We start from the raw sequence: 21,585 nt of genomic DNA, 5'->3' as shown, positions 1-21,585 counted from the left end.
TATACACTGCAGTGGTTAAAGTTGCAGAGCTCCCCCTGGTGCTGATTTTTTACTATTGCAGAACAGCAAATAGGAAGGGAGTTTTTAATCAAGCTGGTCTTACTGCTTTTGAGGTTCTTACCTAAACAAACAACTGCCATGCCTTTTAGCTGAGACCAGCCCAAACTGAAATGGTGCGGCTCAGAGAAACAACAGAACTGCTGGCACCAGACGCCCCATTGATCATTCAGGTCCATCATTGTTTTCTGTGATTCATTAATAACTGTGGCAGGAAAAAACCCAGTGGAAACTGAGAGCTGTTTCCTCTTCCTTTGACTTTGCAACAGGGCAAAGCTTTAAAATTACAAGCCCAAACTTGTCATTAGCGTTAGCGGCCGCTAACTGATGGGTCCAATAAGGTCTGCAGTAATATCCCATTAAGCTTCTCACTCCGCATCCAGTTATGAAGGGGATCCACCCGGCTTGTCTGCGTGCTGGGAGGGGGGCAACAGCTGCCTCTTCTTACTCGGCATTTAAAAGCCCAATACACTTCACAGTCCCCGTGACGATGCTGTAAGGATACCGCCAGAAATGTACGGAACCAAGTTAGTTGCTTTAACAATTTGGAGGGGAGGAGAAGGTCAAAATAACTGGGGGGAAGGGACGTGGCTCTGCAATAAATACGCCCAGATTATTATTAATTATTATTATTTATTTCGAAATCAGGACAGACATGCGGGGGCTGCGTTAATCCACTGCGAGGGTTTCTCCTTTGGGAAGGCGGCACGCCGCCCACAACATGCCGCTGAGCGCTCCGCTTCTCCCGAGCAAGTTTGACCGGTCAGAGCTTTCTTTCTTCCCCCTTAGTTTCCGGCTGGCAAGCCCAGCCTGCGCGGGTCCGCGGAGCCCCTTCAAAAGTAAATAAGGGGAAAGAGCCAGGTGCAGCGCTCGTCGCGTCCTCAGTCCCAATAACCAGCCAGACGCAAGGGCGAAACCTGACCCTGGGATCCCCCAGCACCGCTGGTGTAATTGCTGCCCGCTGTACGAGTGCCCCTCCGTTGTAACTCTTCGGAAAGTTTTGGGAGGAAACGTGCTCCCAGCAAGCGTGGGATTGCATGGAGGGCAGGGGCAGGGGAGTCTGGTATTAGGGTTTCTTTCTCTCTCCCCCTCCCCCCATGATTGCTTGCGCTCCTGGGCTGTATATTTACGCTCCCCGTTTCAGCTAAACTCCCCCGGAACCAACCCGCAGCTAAAGAGATTCGCCCCCAAGCAACCCGCAGGCTCACGGGCCCGGTCTGGCGCAGGCACGAGCTCTAGCGAGCCCCTTGGTCTGGGGAGGTGGAGGTGACTCAAACTGTACAAGTTGCAAGCAACTGTCGAGCTTCCTCGGTCCTAACCCGCCCTGCATGGCGCCAGCGCAATCACTTCATTCGGCCCTAGCGCGACATCAAGGGCGGGCATCGGATCGCTGATAACTCCGGCACCTGCCCCGCCCTGTAGAAGGCCAAAGGCAAACGTGGCTATCTAATCTGGCTGAGCGGGAGGCGGGCCGGGGTGTCTGGGGAATGTACAACGAGTGGGCCTGATTCTCCTGCCACTTACTCCAATGCCGGAAATTGAAGACTCAGGCCCGCTCCTGCCCTTTTGCTGTCCCCCCGTGTGGGGATCGATCAGAGAGATGGGGGTAGGTATAAGGGAGGAGACGAAAGGGAACCTGCTCACGAGTCTCCTTGTGGTTCCATGATGATCCAGTTCAGGAAAGTTAGGAAAGGGAAATAGATGCCAAGGGGAGACAAACGAAAGAAGCCTCCCCTCCACCGCCCCCTATTAATCAAACAAAAGAGGCTTTGCTTGGACAGAGACCCAGATCCCTTTGCCCGTAAGCAATAAACGGTAGGAGAAGCGCCATCCCTTCTACACTCTCTCTGCCTAGGGAACTGGAAGAATTAAACGTAACCGATAACTCGGCAGCTTCTAAAGAAGGTTCAGAACAGCACGGCGTGGCTGCTTATGCCGACCAATTCTGCTACCTCCCCCCCAAATCCCCTTCACAAAAGGCAATAATTCTACTCTGGGCACGAATAAGATCACATAAAGCGGTCAGCAGAGCGCAAGCAGCCCATCAACTCACCCTAATTGTCCTTTTCTTATCCTTTTCAGGTTTTTTGGGGGAGGGAGGGGGTTAGAATTTCTCTACTATGGATTTCTCCCCCGTAACACTGATCATCTATTTTACTTTCATCTGTTGCAGACCAAATAAAATACAATAAAAGTCAGGCAAGCTAAGAGTGCACCCTAATGCTTTGAAAATCCAGTGACTTTTTTTTTTTTTCAGTTTTAAATCTAAAACACGGTGCAGCTTGTTTCGGGGCTCATCAGACCTACAAGAAAAGGGAGGGAGACCATGAAGGCCAATCCCTTTTAGGATCTCCTCCCTTCTGCTCCTAAATTTCATTTCAAGGGAAATTTGTTCGGGACATAGGAAGGGCACCTGAAATTGACAGACCACGTTAGCTCCCTCGCCTTCCCCTAACGTTTCGTCCCTGGTTTCTCCTGCTTTGAGCTAGAAGTCTCCTCCTCCAGACACAGAATTTATGTCACCTACAGGTGCTGATCTCACCCTCTTTCTCCCCTCACCCACTACAACCTCTTTCTCCCCCATACTCCACAGAGACAGTGTTTGTGAAAGCAGAGGGAGGCAAAGGCCAGTGGGAACGCAGGATTGTTTTGGAAACAGCTGGACTGCTTTTGTAAGTAGGGGGAAAAAAATCAAATGAGAAATGAAGTATTGACCAGAGAAAAGGAAGGGGGGCAGGAAGCACTGGAGAACATCACAGAATGCGCCAGGGACACATTCAGAGAGGATAAAGAAAGAAAAGTGTGCTTATGTTGCGGGGTTTTTCAGGTGAGGCCGGCTCCTCCCGGAACATCCGAGGAAAGGGCAGCTCTGGAGGAGTATTAGGTATGTTTGTACCTACCCCCTCCGAGCCCAGTAACCACCACCAAATCCAAGCACAAGGGAGGTGATGTGCCCAGCTAGACCCACCGTGTATCGCGGGGAGGGGCGCTAGACCTCAGGCTGCTGGAAGCTCACTGCGTGTAATAATGTATAAAGCCGAGAGCGAGCGGAGGGGGAAAGATGGGGGCCATTGAGGAAAGGGGGAGGCCGAAAAGAAACTGACGGGCGAAGAGGTTCCAAGCGGACTGGAGGGAAGTGCCGAGCGGCTCCGGCTCCGGCTCCAGCTTTCACGGCGGATCCGGCCAGCCGGGTTTTCCGCTGCGCGTTGCTGCCGGAGCGGAGTGGGCCGTTCCGAACTCCCTGCCGCCCCCCCCCGCGCCCTGCCCACGCCGGCCCTGCGGCTGTCGGCTCCCCCTCGTGGCCCCCCTTGCGCCCGGGCTCCGGCGTGCGGGACACCTTGGCAGTGTGGCAGGAGCCGGGCTGGGGGCAGGCTGCAAGTGCCGCGCTGGGCGCAGCGCCCGGGCAGGGAGGCGGCGGCAGGAGGAGCCTGCAGTGATGCGCACCCAGCGGCCGCTCCTCTGACACGCTCTCCTTGGCACCCAACTTGGGAGGGGAGCTGCCCAGCCTGGCACCGGCGGGATCCAGCGGCAGGGGCGGGACCCTTCCCCGGGCTCGGCTCCCTCGGCTTGCCGAGACCCGCGTCCCCCAAGCGCGTCGGGAGGAGGCGATCCGGGGCCGGGGAGCTGGGGGGGGCTCGGGGGGTGGGGTGCGAAGCCGGCAGCCGAGGAGAAGGAGCCTGGGAGCCAGCCCCGAGGGGACGGACACAGACGCTCAGCCGGGGAGCGATGCCTTCAGCTCGCGGCCGGGCCGCCTCCGCGCCCGGGGTGCTGCTCCTGGCTCTGGTGGTGCACGGCAACTTCGGGCGCTGCGTAGCAGGTAAGGAACCGAATCAACGCGATGTTGGTATGGACGAGCCGCGGCGCCTCTGCGCCCGGCCACCGCCGGCCTGCTGTCTCCGCGGGGGTCGGGCTGGGTGCCCGGAGGGGAGGCAGCCCCCCGGAGCCCCTCCTAAGTTTGCCCTCGCTCTCGGCTCCTGGTTGTCGGGAGCGCACGGTTGGTCCCTTCTGCCTGGGGCTGAGTCCGAGCTGTCCCGCGGCGGCAGGAACGCGAGCGGGGCTTTAATAACCGGCTAGCCGGCAGGAAAACTGCTGCCTTGCTGGCCCCGTGGCGGCTGCCGAGGCTGAGCCGTCTTTAAGTCACTGAAAAACCAGAGAAACGTTCCCATTATATTTGGAGAGGAAACTGGAGCAAATTATTCCACATCTGCACCGGGCTGGTTTCCCACTGCTCCCTAACTAGTGATTGAGGGGGAGCTGGAAGAAACCCAGGTATTTCAGTCCGTTCAGAGCGGGGGGAAGACGGTTACTCACTAACTCTTCCCGTACTTTTTGGTTGCCTCGTTGATTAATTTTGCAGGAGTGAAAATACTTCACACAAGGGATCGGGGGTAGCCCAGGCAGGATTCGGGCTGTAGCATTTGAGAGGTGGGTTTTCCCCTTGGATTGTTGTTTTTATGAAGTTGGAAACTGTTGGTAGAAGAGGAAGGCAAATTGGACACAAATGTTAAAGGCTGGCGGAGAGAAAGAATGACAGCATTAAATACCTCTAAAAGGGGGGTTAAAAAATGTCTGTTCAGCCCCTCAGTTACTTGTAAGACCGTGAGTGGAGACGTGGGAATAGGGGCCCGCCGGTGCATTTCCAACCCCTCAAACTGTGGGCCTCCTTCTTCCACCTTTGCCTAGGTTGACAATAGTCTCATTGAAACCCTGGAGGCGATTCACTGTGAGCACAGGTGGTAAAACGGGTCTCATGCAAGGGAAATAGGAGCATGCTCACTTTTGCAGAAATACAGAGCTGTAGCTCAGGAAAGCTTATGCTCAGATAAATTGGTTAGTCTCTAAGGTGCCACAAGTACTCCTTTTCTTTTTGAGAATACAGACTAACACGGCTGTTACTCTAAAACCAGTGCAACTTTAGTAGCTGACTCCACCACCCCTTACTTTTGCTGAGTAGCATCTTTCTTCAGGTTTATGTCTAACCATGGAGTAAGATGCTACTCAGAGGCCCTTGTTCATATAATATCTTTCAGATGAACCACACAACCTCAGATGCTTTCCTCTAAGGTAAATAGTCAATTACAGTGGGAAGAATTAAGAGGTCTAGGCAAGGGAGAAAATAAATATCTTCAGATGAACCTAGAAAGGAGTTGGACAATGAATGAGCAGTGTTAGTTTGGCCTTTTTAGGTGCAGTATTTACTGCTGAAGGCCTCAAATTCCAGGGGAAAGAGGGGACTAGAGTATGGACCTTGCAGACTGTCAGATTACACTTTTGCAGTAAGAAATAGTATAGGAGTTTTGACCTTCTGGTTTCAGGAGGGTGAGTCAAAGTCCTCCTCCTGTGGATCGTTGACATTTTTGTCTGTCTGATTGCTGATGGCTGTGTATGTTCTGTTCTGTGTGTATATTAAGGAGACCTTTCTGTGGTGGAAGGGAAGGAGACAGTAAACTATCTAATTAGGTAGGTATGCCACATGGTTTTGTGCTTCTTACACTTTTCTACAGAACATGATACAAAAGGATTAACAGACTCTTAAGTTACTGGTCCAAAGGAAAAGGGGTTCTCTCTCAGGCCCATGCATGATCTCCTGTGAGAGCGCTGGTCCATCTTTAAGCTGTTCTGTGCATCTGAGACCTGCTTTTCCACAGAGCTTTAGAACAACAGATGGAATTGTTTGTATGTTAGACAATTTTGAAATGTAAGGCTAAATCAAAGGACAGATATGCAAAGACTATATTGGTGACAATTTATGTCTGGTTAAATATTTATAATTGGCAATGGTTGCTACACTGTGCAGCAGCTAATGGTTTGCTAGTCTCACAGGCTAAGTGCCTTTCTTTTCTAGTGCAGTGTTTGATACAAGTCTAAAAAGTTGCAACACTTATAATTTGATCTTGGCTAATTATAATTTGTCCAGAGTCTGGTATTTAAAGATGTATTTTGAAGTTGCAGTTAATGATAGGGGGAAGGTTCAGTACTGAATGGAGAACATTGTTTAAAGGGATTCAGGAATGTGAAATAGGAGCACTGGCTTAATAACGTTCAGAGTATGTTTATGAATGTGCAATGCTACAAATTAAAGAGAAGTAAAGCAATGGAGCAGATATTCCAAATCAAAGGCCCAATTCTGCATTCTTTATGAACCCAAAACACCCACTGAAATCAATGGGAAACTTGGGTGTGCAAGGAGCATGGGATTGGGCCCCTGCACAATATGGAGACACTGAATGTAGAGAGTGGGCCTGTTTTGAATTAATATTAATAACAAAGGTGCATTCCTTTGAAAATGATGATTTGGAGGCCAGGGATGAGGGAGAGGAAGGGAGACAAGGAAGCCCAGCAAGCTACCCCTGCTATTATCTCCAACTGTGATCATTTGATTCTTACTGGTGTTTTGTTTTGTTGGCAGGGAAAATTACATCCCTGCTTACAATTTCATTCTATTCAATAATCCAGAGAACTAGAGATGCAGTTCGAGTTATGGACATAGGGGTTTCTTACTGTGGGAATAAAAAAAGGCCAAGGGTAGTAATCATTGCAACCACTGAACTCTAGAATTACCTTTTAATTATGGACTCTGATTTCTTATTGATTCAAACATGGAATTGAATCATGTTCTTCTCACACTTGATCTTCATTTTGTAAATCAGGCTGCCATGGTCAGACTAAGTGACCTAAGCCTTTCCCAACAGCTCCCAAAATTTACTAGAGGCAAACAAATCTGGTGATCATGAGTCATTTAAAGTCAGCCCTTTAAGTTGTTTGTGAGCCCCCCCCTCCCTACCTAAATAACTAGGGAGTATGTATCCTGATTCCTATGATAAAATTCTGCTGCATGTTGCCCAGAATGACTTTACTTTTAATGTCTGGCCTCTCTTTATCTCTTGATTCTGCACCATTTATCCTTTGTCACCCGCCAGCAATAGGAAAATAAAGGTGTGAGTGTTTTCCCTTTAAGTGCAGATATAAAAAGATCTCTTCAGCTGTAGATCTCAAAAGTGAGGATCTATAAAGTTTGATGGCTGTGGAGTTTGGAAGAGACCATAACTATAAATGTCAGACCTTTGGCGTGGCCTGACAGCCTGTGACAAGCAGACAGCTTGTAATCTTTGTTGAAACTTTAAAGCCTAACTAACTAGCTGGTCATTTTCCTCCCATATTGTGAAGAAAGAGGATGGCTGCGGAAGATGGTAGGTGTGTGTCACCAGAATTGGATGTTGTGCAGATTTGTCCTCGTCTTGTTAAAAGTATTTTTTGACAATGTGATCTTTCAGGAAAATGAACCAAGCCTTCATTTTTAAAGGGTAATTAAAGATGAGTAGGAATTTTGAGAGTGTTTCTCAACTAGAAGATTTAACCCCCTCCCCCCCCAGCATACTTCACTGAGGAAGATTTATCTTTTACAAAGGAACTGTTTAAAATGGGGGGTGGGGGGGAATGAGGGTGAGGGGAGACTAGTCTTAATGCACTGGACCTTTGCTTCTAGAGACTGACATTAGATTTCTGTCCTGGGTCAGCGTAAGTGAAAATGAGTTGATTGTTTACAAGCTGACCTATAATAGGGAATGTTTGTCCATTTAGGGGATACAAAGGCAAGGAAAAAACCATACAAATATTCTGGCACACTGTGTGCTTCAGGGAAACTCAATCTATCGGAATATACTAGGGGAGGTGCAAGTCAGGATTTCAGTGCGTTGGCAAAGTTGAACAGAGGCCAGGGGAACTGGATTAGCAAGGGTGCTGCAGGTCAGGATTTAGGCGCACTGGCAGAGTTGCAGGGCTCAGGATGAGGATTAGAATGGGGTGCTGCAGGTCAGGATTGAAGCATGGTGGCAGAACTGTGTGGGTGCCCAAGACTGGAATAGCAGGCTGAGTGCAGGTTTAGAAAAGAAGTGCAGTGGATTAGATCTATATGTGTGGGAAAGTCGTACAGCTCCTGTCCTGCTCTGTCTGTCTGATGCTATCTGTCCTCCCATTTTGTGAGCACGAAACTCAGAATTAAAGTATAATTAAAGGAAGAAAAGGAATTAAAAACAGGGTGGGGGAAAGCTGAATGTGAGGCCTGACAGGAGAGATTCATTCTCTTCTTTTTAATGGCAGAGAACTTTAATATTTTTTATTGCGCTGTATTTTCTGTTAAAGAGGGGGAAGTGATGTTTAGGGTTTTATTTATCTTTCGAGAGCTTCCAGTATAGAAACAGTAGGAGTATTTGTTCCTTTGAGTTTTCTTTGGTGCCCCAGAAAATGTACTACCACCCCTATCATAAGGTTTGCTTGATGGGAATTCATTGCTATTCTCTGACATGGAGCTGGTTTTGTTGTGCATTTGGTTTTTATTAGAATTGGCATGTACAACTTGGAACAAGGATCACAAGCTCTCTAGGGTACATTTCCCTCTCCCTCTTTCTTCCCCCACACCTCAGTGCCAACTCTATGTGGGTGTGTAGTGGCTGTGAAAAAATGGAGTGTGATGATGTGACACTGACTACCATGCAGTACCAGAAACAGCGTGAACCTCTGATTGTTTATTGCAAGGTAACCTCATCGCTTCTGTTTGACTAAGATATGGGCCAACACGCAGATGGCTTTAAAAAAATAGATACACTGGTGTTTATCCTGCTTGACAGAGATGGAATCTCTGGGAGCCTAGGATTAAAATAGCCGTAGTAGGAGGTGTCGCAGCTCGGGATTGAGACGTATGAGCAGACCTGCATGATGAAAGTTTCATAGCACTGCTTGCACTAGGCTAGGTTTTCTCCAGTGCTGTCAGTTTTGTGCTTTCATCACTTTTTTGAAAGGATCTTACCCTGGGTCTCTCGCCCATTAATATACAGAAAAGGTAACCGGAAAGAGAAGGAAACTTCTTGTCCCCAGCCAGGATTGTCGGCCCTTGCCTAGTTGATATGGGTACACTAAGGTGCAGGCTTCTTCAGGCACTGTAGCCCCAAATACACAGCCAGGGGCACCTCTGGATTCTGTGAGCTAGAGAGCCTTAATTGAGGATCTGTGGTTTTCAGTTTGGCCCTTTCATAGTGGGCCCCAGGCAAACTATTGGGATGACAGCGCAGTAACAAAATAAGCTCGCACCATTATCCCAAACTAATTGGAAAGTGGATGCCTATGCTGTTTATGTGAATCCTAGTGGAATTCCTTCCAAGTGAGGTCATTGCAACTGTATGGCAAAGGGAGAGACATTAGATTGACCAGTCAGTGAAGCCAGAAATTGCATCGGAAAGAGACCTGCTTGGCTGAAATCAGAGGTGTTGGAAGTGCTCCTGTGTTATGTTTTTTTTTCCTGATTCTTGGAATGGGTCACTTTCCTAAAATAAAAAGCAGGTCCCTTCTTGCTGTCTCATTATACTAAATCTTTCTATTAAGAACAGAGACTCTGTGAAAATGACACTGTGCGGTTCTGTGTTTGGGACTCCAGGTGCCATTTTCTCTGCTTGCAAATCTAAAGACCTTTCTAACCAGCAACCCTGCAAACGCAGCCTGAAAAGTCAAGTTGTGTCCTGTATGACTGGTGGTAACATAGGAGACAGATTCTACAGTTAGACCCTGAAGGGCAGTGCAGCTGACGCTGTATAAACCAGACTGGAATCCAGGTCCCTTTCCCTTTGCTGCACTAGCTGTGTGATGCTAACAGGAATAAAAGTTTGTCAGGAAAGAGAGCTCATATGACTCGACGACTCCAGGGAACAGATCTTTATTGAGTAAGAGGGTCTCTTTGCTTAGTTTCTTTTCTGATTGTAATGACACTTTAAAGTCACTAGTTCCATGACTTCCCCCTTTGTGGTGTATTTTGACATGAGCTGGTCAGGCATAACACAGCATGCAGTGTGATCCCTGTAGGTAAGTGTGAGCTCCACAATCCTGAGCGACTCCTTTCTTTCGTTCTTTCTTAAAAAGACACATGGGCCTGGCTGAGTGGCTTGATGCTGTCACCAAAAGGGCGCCCACATGGCTAATATTTGGGTTCCTGGCTTTGCTGGCAGTGTGTCTGGAGAGCAGGCAGGAAGTGGCGAGCACTGAGGTGATGATGGAAGGGGCTGTAACTGAGTCTGCGAGGAGTTCATTACAGCAGATGTTAGTGCCGTAAAGCCACAGGTTCCTGCTGTTTCTGAGTCGCTTATGTCCTTTCAGCTTCAGCAATACTAATGTTAGCTGAACTGAGCATTTGCTGAAGTGGAGGCATAAATTACAAATCTATTCTCATTTCTCACCCCAGCCCCCCAGGTCTTGTCTTTCCTCTTCTCTTCATCTGTCTCGCTCTTTTGTTTGCCTTTTTCCTTCCCTTCTATATGACAGCAGCAGAGTCAGTGGAAACTTGCACATTTCTCCCCTGCGTATTAGCATCTCTTTAGCAATGTGGGTTTAATTCAGTGCTGTTCACCAAACACTACTCTGTTACTGTCTACATGCTCCCTCCTTCCCTCCCCAAGTCTGCGGGCACTCGTTCACATGCATCCTGCACACAATAGCACACTCCTGACCACCAGCCCACACGCAAGGACCTTGACCCCCTCTCCCTCCCTTGCCTTCTCCCAGTCTTATATAAATGATTTACCCAGGAAGCTGTGATGTTGATAATGATGCATGGCCTGGAAATAATTCTCACCTTGTGCGATTTAGCTGCAATACTCTCACTGTAACTCTTTATCTCTTCCATGACACAAATACTTGTTTCTCCGTTGATGAAGAGAGGGGTGTGCATATGCGCGTGTGTGTGCATTAAAGAATAAGCCGTTGAGTTTGACCCTGGTAAAGCTTTCCCCGGTGGATGGGGAGGGTTGAAGTAAAGAGGAGTCCAAGTGTAGTAGCTGGAGTTGGGAGTGGACATTCCATCAGAGGATAACAACACCTCAGAGTCCCTTGGGTGTTCCTCCAGGTGCTCAGGTTTTAGGATTGCTGCAGAGAAAGCTGGAGAGCGACTGCTCTGGACCTGCTTGGTGACCTTGATCTCAGTTTGTTTTCCCAATTTGAGGCTGAGCTGTTGCCTCGATCTGATTGTTAATGAAAACCTGCTTTATGTGTCCCAAAAAATGTTGTTTTCCCTTGAGGGCCCTTCTAGGCTCCATTGTGATTGAACTGACTCCCATTTGCTGGCAGCTGGGAAGAGAGGCAGATGTACACAGGCACACATAGTACCTGTTAGAGAGGAAACAGCAGGGGTAACTTCCTTCTTTCCCAACTGGATGTTAAATGTATTCCTATTTAAACAAAGGTGAAAAAGGGAGACTGCGGAAGTGAATGATGGCAGCTGGGATTACTGATCCGCAAGAAGTCTGGGCTGTGGTGGAACTGTTCCCCTGCCTTCCCCAGTCTCTGTTATATTTTCACCCACAGCACACTTTAAACCCTTCATGTGGTTATTCCTGGGGATGCCTGTCTTTTTTTTTTTTTTTGGGGGGGTGGGGGTGGATCTGCAAGGGGTTTAGGCTCCAAACCTGGAATCTGCTGTGAACAAGGGGATGGATTCTAGGGATGCCATTTATGTCTAAAATTTAGGATTTGTATCAAAGGGTTTCATAACCCCTAATGTAAATGAGAAAACTTTCAGGTACGCTTACATTGGTTTGGCTTTGTTCTGTTTTTTAAGCCTTGTTCCTTTCAATCTGGAGTAAGGTGGAGTTTTGTCACTTTGCTGCAGTGTTGGGAAGCCAGACGCAATAGCTCTGTTGGGCTAATGCTTGAGAACTAGAAAGGGGCTCAGTGCAAATAAGTGAAGCTGGCTGAGTGCATTGTGGTCGCCTATGCTGAGTGACGTGCAGAAAGTAAACAGCACGCATTGCACTTCTAAAATCCCTTCTGTTCTAATAATCAAAGGTAATGCTTAGGGGTATAAGGAAAGAACATGTCTATTTCTTTAAATATGACAACTGCCTTTGAGTGAAATTAAAACCTTACTTTCCAATTGTAGCTAGGTTTAGAAATGTTCTTTTTGTTTGTGTGAGAAAAGGGAAGGAACTTGGGGAAAGTACAACTAGAAATTAGTTGAGCAGGTTGAAAAATGGGGAAAAATTTTGTGTGGAATTCATCCTTTTTTGATCAGAATCTCAAACTTCATCCCAATTTTGAAATTCAGAAAATGTTGCCCAAGGTCTAAGCTTTCCAGAAACTAGAATGACTCTTCTTTGTGTAAAATTCATCCCATATTTTAATCAAACCTTCTTTGCAAAATCAAAATTTGGAAAATTTCATCTACTCTAGAAATTGATCTACATGAAATTTAAGTACTTTTTTTTTTTTAAAACAAATAAACTGCAGTAAGTCTTTGCCCCATGGCATAGCCCAACTATCTTTCCAGCTAAGAAGGATTGGCTGGGACTTCTTCACATGATGCTGTTTACTTGACCAGAGGAGATGGTGCTATTGACTGAACTATGGGACTCCCTTCCACATCACAGAGAGGCTGCTGATGCTGGGTGAAATGCTGGCTTTGATGAAGTCAGTGGGAGTTTTTCCTCTGACTTCAGTGGGTCCAGGATTTTATTTGCTGTTTCCACAGCATTTCTAGTCCTTTGAGCTTGAGGAATGAGAACCTAGGACACGTATAGGGTTTCTTCCTGAATGAAGGCGGCTCTTTTGCATTTCCTTTGCATGGGTTGGGTACGCCCCTGATGTGTGTAAGCCTGTGACTGAAGTGGATTGTGATTTTATTGTTCGCCAGTGGGGCATATTTCTCAGTAGAACTCTAGATCCCTCTTCCCACCAAGCATCATTCCTGCATGAGCACTCCAGAAAGAAGGAAAGCCAAAGTGTGCTGTCTTCTCCCTGAACTAGAGCTCTTCTCTATGAGGACCTTATCCAAAGTCCATAAAAGTCAATGAGAGTCTTTCCATGGATTCAGTGGGCTTTGGATCAGGCCCTAATAGCACTGCTGCTATAAAGATAGATGGATTGGTATATGCACCACATGATCTGCACGCCCTTGCACCAAAATTTTATTTGCAGTCCACCTAACACTACACAGCAAAGAACAACTGTTGCCTATTTTTGCAGTGTAGACATAAAATGATCCCTAACATGGCAGGTGCAGTTGTACCTAGCAAAGAGTCAGTACATGCCTGGCTGAAGAATGAAAGCCTTGCCTGTTGCCATAAGAAATGATTTATCGTGAAGATGAAGGTATTTGCTATCTGCCTTAAAGCCCTAGCTCCTGCTGTTATTGCATGAGAATCTCATCTGCTTATTGGGTTTGGTTTGGTTGGTTTTTTTATTTTTATTTTATTTTATTTTTTTAAGTAAGTTTCTAACCCTCATAGCTGTGGAGAAAACCCAGAAAACATGACCTTCAAAGGTTCGGAAAATGGAAAGCAAATAAGAAGAACCTAAAATATATTATTTTTCAACTCTCATGACTTTGAGGCAACCTGACTCATGGCTTTAGAATGCCTGTGGTTGGCAGTACTGCGCCCACTCTACATAGCTGCAGGGGAAAGCAGCCTTCTCTTGCTCTGAAACCAGTTCCCCCTCTAAAGTGCCAGACTGGGTGCAAGCACCACAGCTATTGTGTTCTGTGTGTCACACAGTGGCAGTTGCCAGAAGCCACTTCTTTGTGTATCTGCTAAGTTGGGGCCCTCTTGATGGAGTCTTCTATACTGCCGCTGGTCATGGCAGGCTACAGTTAACTTGGCTCATGGGGAAGCTTGGCTGGCCGTGACATAGGCCATGGCAGGCTGCACGTGGACATTCTCTCTCCCCGGCCATATGCTGTACACCTCTGTGTCAGTATGAATGGGGGAGGTGGGGAAATCGGGCATGAACTCTTAGACACTGAGGACTTGCCTGCTCCGGTGAGTCTGCTGATTTAGAAAAGGAAAGACCCAGCACGAAACCCAAAGTTCAAACGAGAATTCAACTGGGAAAGACTATGCAAAGCGCTTCAGGGTTCATTTTGGTCGATTTCACCGTCCTGGGATTTTAAAAATCGTAAATTTCATGATTTCAGCTATTTAAATCTGAAGTTTCAGGGTGTTGTGATTGTAGGGGTTCTGACCCAAAAAGGAGTCGTGTGTGTGTGTGTGTGGGGGGGTAGTCACAAGGTTATTGTGGGGGGGTTGCGGTGCTGCTACTCTTCCTTCTGCGCCACTGCTCCGGTGGTACTGCCTTCAGAGCTGGGCAGCTGGAGAGCGGCGGCTGCTGGCCGGGAGCCCAGCTCTGAAGGCAGAGCTGCCATCAGGAGCAGCGCAGCAATAAGGATGGCATGGTATGATATTGCCACCCTTACTTCTGTGCTGCTGCCTGCAGAGCCGGGCCCTCAGTCAGCAGCTGCCGCTCTCCGGCCGCCCTGCTCTGAAGGCAGCACAGAAGTAAGAGTGGCAACACTGCAACCCCCCATAAAATAACCTTGAATCCACCCTGAATCTCCCCTTTGGGTCAGGACCCCCCATTTGACAAACACTGGTCTCCCCTGTGAAATCTATATAGTATAGGGTAAAAGCACACAAAAGACCAGATTTCATGGCGGGAGACCAGATTTCACAGTCTGATGCATTTTTCATGGCCGTGAATTTGGTAGGGCCCAACTTAAAAAGGAGAAGGAATATGAACTCAGTATTTAATGCAGGATCTGCTCCAAGATGTCCCACATGGCTCACACCCTTCAGTAGGTCACTTAATCTGTGTGTGCTTCCTTCCCCATTCCAGCCTATCATGCACTGCTCACAGACCTAATACTAGGTGCTCCCTGTAACGTGCTCGTGCAATGGATTCCATTCTGTCCTTCAGGACCTACATCCCCTCCCACGAGGTCACTCAAACATCCCATTCCCCCCCACCCCTTCCTTTGTTTGTTCCAGAAAGTCCTTCAGGCTCTGCACCCCTTTCATTAGGTCTCGTTTGCGCCCCATTGTTGTTTATGAGAAAACAGATAAGGCTGTAAATATACAGGACACTTTACAAACATGTATAAAGATATGTTCCCTACTCTGGAGGGCTTAGAATATAAATAAGATAAGGAGGACAGCTCTTTAGGGGATGGAATTGCCAGTGGTAAGAAGGGAGGGGAGATTGAATGAGGAGCGAGCTGTGTTTTAAGGGGGTGTTTGGCAGGTAAGGACATAGGGAGTTTAGAGGGCAACATCTAAGAAGGAAAGCAGCCAAGAAGAGTAAGAGGAGGAGACAAATGGAGGAGTATGGCTAGAGGATTGGGAAGAGGTGTAGGTGAAGGGAGAGGGGATGGGGCAGAGCTATAGGTGAGGACATAGAAGGTGAAGGTGAAGATGAGGAGTTTGCTTTCCCGTCTGTTACAGCATCAGATTCAACAGAGAATTTCAAACTGGAAGAAAAAGGTGACTTTAACAGTGGGGTTTTAGACAGACTCTGAGGAGACAGCTGCAGTGATCAAGGCAAGAGATGAGCAGCATGTTGGAGGAAAGGGCAGATTTTGTTTGCTATGTATTTTGTTTTCCCTCCCATCGTGCCCTGTAGGACCCACACCCTCTCATTAGGTCACTTAAATGGCCTGTGTGCTCTATTCCTCATACCAGCCCGCCCTGCAGGACTCCCACCCTCTTCGCTACTAGTAGGTCACTGTAGCTCCCTTTGCAAGGCTTCCATGTTTATTCCACAGCTCCCTTGCTGAGGACTCTTCAGTAGGCCCATAATCATCTTTTTAGACCCTGGAAAATAACAGGAGAGGAGATAATAAATTGCTGACCTTGCTCAGTGCCATCATTTGAATATTAATATGGTTTTGTGGGAGAAAAGAGAGGGAATATCTGTTCTCAAAGGCCCTGTGAGAAATCCTTGAAACTGCCTGAAGTGTGTGTGAGATTCATGTCCCATCCCTCTGTGTGTGTGTGTGTGTGTGTGTGTGTGTGTGTGTGAGAGAGAGAGAGAGAGAGAATGTCTGTGGCTACACCTGAAGGCCTGGATTATACTTTGTTCTTATATGGCACTTTCCACCTGAGGCTCTCCAAACACTTTATCAACCTCATAAACACCCCCCTGCAGTAAATATGATCATTCCCATTTCACAGCTGGGGAAACAGAGGTCAAATAGCTTCTTTAGAGTCATGTAGGAAACCTGGGAAGGAGCCAGAAATAGAACCCAAGTCTCCGGAGTGCTAGTTCTGTGCCTTAACCACAAGGCCATGTTTCTTCCTGGAGCTTCGTTTCTGCAGATGAAATATTTCCAGTGAGCTGGTGGGGAAGTATTTACTGTCGTTGAAATGTGGGGCTTAGTTCACATAGCCATGAGACTGCAAAGGCAAACATTTTGGATCCACTTCTTCCTTCCCTTCCGGCCTCTTTCCCCCTCAGCTTAGTTATTACTGCATGTTAGAAGTACAGAAAGAAAAGTGCAAAATCTGATGAGGCGGTGGGACGTGGAAAGTGAAGAACAGAGTGAATGGAAGCCCATCTAAAGAACGTGTATCCGGTTATACAGTAGGTAGACTTGGAAGGGCTCCAATGCATCTGAATCTGTAAGCATTGAAAGACTGTTTGACTGAGCATCTACACTCTCCCCCTCTTTGGACAAGTAGGGTTCCTTTTGTTAGTGAATAACAATGCCACAGATTGTAAAGCTTCTTTCTCAGTCGCTCTCCCTCCAAGTCTGGTCTGATGCAGCCCATGAGTTATTCACAAAAAAGAGAGACATATAATTAATGAACCCTAACCACCCAGACGTGTTTCCATTTTCTTTTCAATGAAGTAGAATGAGAGTTGGGGAGGGGTGCTGTTTTATAGTCATGGCATCTTCAGCTAAAATGTAATATAAAGGAAATTACCCCAGTTCCCTGCAGCCAGCGGGCCCCACTCTCCAGTGCAAGAACTCACAGGGAGATTCCCCTGCCTGTGTTTTTGTTTCCCATTTATTTTCTAAAACTGAGACTTGTTTGCAGTGGAGTGAGCCGTCCTCCAGCTGGAGGTGGGGGGTGTAACTGCAGTCCACAGAAGGGATGGATTGCCTTCCTAATCGTTACAAAATCTTAATCGATCCAGAAACAAAAACCAGATTCCAGCATTGCCGACGCTCCCAGGGGGTCTCACTAGTGTGATTTCTTTAAGGGTCCTTTGAGTGACCTTTCTTTTCCCTAATTCCCCTTCGTCACACACATGCACTGAGCTCCAAAGCGAAGGGATTGTTTTCCTTTGAAAGAGCGTGGAAAATCTCATTTTGAGAAGTTTAATGCTTATTACATCCATCTGCCTCTGGGGTGAGCTCCCTTTCTCTCACTGGGAGGCCACCAAAAGAGAAGAGCCAGAGACCCTTTAGCATAATGCACAGACAGATGCAGTGTGCTGAGACGGGGAGGCCTTTCTCTTTTTTAGGAAGCAATAACGTGGGCAAAACCTGTTAGCAGTTAATGGACATTCATGTTGGTAGCTAGAGAGTTAGCATGCAGATATCAAAAGGAGAGAGCTCTGTCTTCTGCACAGGTATGTGTGCATTTGGAAATGTACAGAATTACTCCATTTACTAAACACATGTACATGATTTAGCCAAAGAAACGCACACAAACACCACCCAATGGTTTCCGGGTCGACTTGGCTACTTTATATTGGTTATATTAATGGGCCAAACTGTGCAGCTGTTACATAGGCAAAACTTCCATGGAGTTTTCTGGGAGATCTTCCAAAGTGAGGCCTGCAGGATTTGGCCCATTGACTAGAATTTCCTTGTGTGTGTTGTAGGCACTGGATTGCTCTTAAAGCTGTATCTTTTCCCATTAAAGGTATGTGACTTTGTTTAAGGTGCAGCTGCTGCCATGGTTTCAGATCCCTGCTAGAGGAAGGAACCCATCAGCAGCTGCCTGTGCTCCCCTACACAACTGACTTTGTATGACACGTAGCATTTTGTTGTCCACTGGCCTGTACATCCCAAGCGGCTAGCCTCGGAGTTTTCAGCTCTTCCAGGGGCACTGCGCTTACCTGGACGTTTCAGCTAGAGTGCCGTCCTGGATAACTTGGTTGTGGTCCCACCTGATTCCATTACCAATGGGCAGTAGCAGAAACTGACCTCCCTAACTGTCCTTCCCCAAATCCTGCTTCAAAAGCTGCACTGCACTTCCATCTCCTGGTTTCCCAGCCCATCTAACAGTTCCTCAGACGACATTAATCTCACAAACAGGTGATAGTTTGGGCTGGCAGGAGGTGGCCAGTGAGGGTGCCATGAGTCCATGAAGGCAAGAGAACCTGGATATAAATGGGGAGGCTGCTAGATAGGGCTGTCCATGAAAACTTTCACAGAGCCCCATAAAACCCAGAGCTGGGCTTTGCTTCTCATCCTATTGGCTGACAACCAAGGCACTAAAATAGCCTTGCCACATAGGAACAGATTCATTTGGTTTGGTATATTTTCCTCTGGCAATACGTTAGACTGGATACTACTTAGTACAGCTTAAAAACCCCATATAAAGTGTTGGGCAAATAGTGTAGTCAATGGGGAGTGGAATGGGTAAATTCATTTGTAACTCAAGATGCTGTCAGCTGATGCCTGAAACCATGAGAGTTGGTCAGCCTTACAACTTTTTAACCTAGCTAATATATATGACTGTATGTGCTATATCCCACTCAGTCAAATGTTAGCATTGGCATTGGGTGGGAACATTATGAAGGCAGCACATTCAGTCCTTGGGGGCAGAATCCTTGCTTTACTGAACAGCTGCTTTGACTGAGACAGAGATGCATTTGTGGAGTCCTACCTAATCCTTTGGTGAAATGATGGTGACTTCAATAAGGAGGAGAGTTAAAGCAAGCAGAAGGTTGGGAAGGGGACCTTCGGACACTACGTGGAATTTGGAAGATACTGGGGAAAGGGAGAGGAAGGAAACATCTCTTTCACATCCAACTTGACCACCTTGAATTCTCTCTTCTTCTTCCTGACACATGCTTTTCTCTCAGTACCAGCTTCTCTTGGTCCAGCTGGATTCATGTCTCCTATCTTCTGGAGGCCCTCCATTAGGCACTCGGGAGGTGTGGGAGCCAAGAGGGTAGAAATCTGCTCCTGCTTTTTCTGCCACTGGGTTAATTTCTATTGTGATACCAATCCTTTTCATTTAACTTATTGTCCTGGCCCAGCAGCAAATGAGCCAAATTCCCAGACTTGTTAAAGGGATGTCATTTTTCTCATGGTTTGATTGTGTAATACATTGTACTAGTTTTTAAGTACAGGTAATCAAAAACAAACATTGAGATGGTCCCAAGAGACTTCTATTGTCTCCACAGGAGACACTCAACCTCTGGTATTGTTCTGTCCCAGGCTATACCCCATGGAGACTTACCCATTGTATGGGACGACTGCTAGCAAAACAGTGAACTCTGCTGTATTTGGAAGTGCTGTGTTTTGCTGTATCATTGATTTGCTATATTTTTATTGGCTTAGAGAACAGACTGTCCTTCAGCCAACTAGAGAGTGGTTTATCCATAAAATTGCAGAGCAAAGTCCTATGTTTATCCACAGAGTGGGTACAGCAGAGGCAAATGTTAGGGCAAACTTCCTCACTCTGACCTGAAGGGACAACCTCTAGTGGCAAGGAGGTAGGCCGTCCCCTGCAGAGACTGGCAATTAAACTGCTAATTATTGCCAATTATGGTGGTGGTTCCTGTAATGTGGACATTCTGTCCACTGGGACCTGGCCTGAGGCCACCAGCTCATTTCACATAGGCCACTACCCAGCCCAGATACAAGCCACTTTCCGTCATTTCCTCCACCCTCCGTTTACCCTAAATAAACAGTAAGAACTGTGAATATAACACAAAACATAGTTTCTAATTTGGCTGATTTATTTTTAACTCCCTTCAGACAGTGCTGCAGCGTTTTGCATTTTGGGTCATATTTTGAAGGGTTTTTTTCCCTGCAAATATGAGGGCTAGTGACTTCTCTTTAAACGAACGTTTAGACTCTCCCAGTACAATTATGCAGCAATTATGTGGCTGCCTAATCATTCTGCGTAGGCCCTGTCTTCAGTATTTCCTCTCATGAGTTTGGTCCCCTCACCCCATTCTCAGCAGGGCTCGCCTAGAGGACTTCTCTTTTTAACCTTAAAATTAAGCCAGGGAGCAGTGTCCGATAATGTTGGCCTGAATAATACAAAATCTAAATCCACTGCAAACAAGCTGCCTTGTTACTGCTGTGCGGTGTCCTCTAACCAGAGTCCTCTGAGTCTGGGATGCTTGCATCAGGAATCTGCACATTTTATCTTGCTTCAGGGGCTCTCTTGGGAAAACATCTTGAAACCAGATAGTACAAAGTAACAACAACTTGAAATGGCCACTAAATAGATAGCAAGCTGGGGCAGTGAGAGGTTAGTTAGGAAGAGACTAAGGACTCTCTTTAAGCCTCTCACTCTGCTGCATATTGTCACTTCTTCCCTGCCTTCAGCCGGAGAGAGAGGACTTTAAGGTCTCTAACTATATGAGAGAACATGAGGTAGGGGACCCCTTTAGTTCTGTGCCTAATGTTTGCTTTTCAGGGCTGCTGAAATCCCATTAAAACCTAGGAGATGACTGGACAGTGTGTGTGTTTGTAGCTGTTTTCTGTTAGAACTTTGTCCTTTTATCGGAGGTCTGGTGAGGTAGATTCTGGGCTGAAGGCCTGTGCCTGCCATTATTTTATGGAGCTCTTTCCTGGGATTTTACACGTTCTGGGGGAAGGAGTCTATTCTTGGTCCCTGCTTCACTGGAATTGAAATAGCTTTTCAATAGTTTTGAATTGAAATAGCTTCTCAGCTCCAGTACTGCCAGAATTACTGTTCATGGTGGTAGCAGGGGGAGGGGAAGATGAGTGAGATGGGGAGGGATTTAAGCAAAGCTAGAGTTAACTGTCATTTCTCTTGCTTTTTGTTTTGTTTTTTATTTTTATTTTCCAAAAAATCCCTGACAGCTCCTCCTCCTGCCTCCCCATTCTGAACCAAAGGTCTGAATAGTCCGACTCCAAGCATTATGTCAAGAACAGTTAATGTAAGTGATGGGCTTAGTGCCATTAGAACAAACCCACCATCTGCTGTTCCCTGCAGAAGTTGCATAATCTTACAGTAGATTGAGTGTTCTGATGGTTTCGGGGGACAGGAGTGGGGGGTGTTCTGCTGGCAGATTCTTCCCAATATGCCTCTGGGTGATCACACTGTTACACGGTTTACAGCCCCCACTGAACTCCTTCCCTTTGGCCTTTTGGCTTTTACTGCAGTTTAAGTTCAGAGATAAGCATTAACTGATCACATAGTAAATGTTTTGCTATTCCGTATGTTCATGTGTTCCAACTTTTGCTTCAGTGTTTATGAAAACAAGGAACCGTTTGCACTATCTAGAACCACTTGAGCTTCCCACTCTCCGTCAGTGCACCTCAGTGCTGGCCTGTAATACCCATGGCATTCCAGTCCTAGAGCCTTGCAATTTCAGTGTTGGTTTTCGTCGGCGTGCAGGCTATGCTGAATTGTGTAGTGTATCCTGATGGAACAAATGGGCAGTAGGCATTATCGGATTCCTCTGACCTTTTAACACAAGTCAGGTCTGAACCCTGGGCTCTAGAAAGAAATTCCTAGTTCACTATCTATCTTAGGTTTTTATATAGTGTCTGTC

The 21,585-nt window shown here is 46.9% G+C and overlaps 1 protein-coding gene across 6 annotated transcripts in view; it reads left to right on the top strand.

The window, feature by feature from the left end:
- The first annotated feature begins 705 nt into the window (after positions 1-705).
- UNC5B (unc-5 netrin receptor B) overlaps positions 706-21,585 on the top strand; it is a 155,948-nt gene continuing 135,068 nt past the window's right edge. For 2 of the 6 annotated variants that reach the window (XM_084634516.1, XM_084634514.1), the window contains exon 1: positions 3,717-3,874. In XM_084634516.1, the coding sequence (XP_084490642.1) occupies positions 3,784-3,874 (91 nt within the window). In that variant the 5' untranslated portion in view covers positions 3,717-3,783. Of the gene's footprint in view, positions 820-2,755; positions 2,942-3,716; positions 3,875-4,434; positions 4,483-5,500; positions 5,518-21,585 lie in introns of those variants that run through there. The other 4 variants (XM_084634518.1, XM_084634515.1, XM_084634517.1 and 1 more) reach the window with 4 other exon arrangements.

Source organism: Lepidochelys olivacea (assembly GCF_965140295.1).
Source record: "Lepidochelys olivacea isolate rLepOli2 genome assembly, chromosome: 7".
NCBI classification, from domain to species: Eukaryota; Metazoa; Chordata; order Testudines; family Cheloniidae; genus Lepidochelys; species Lepidochelys olivacea.
This window is presented reverse-complemented; position numbering and strand designations above follow the sequence as displayed.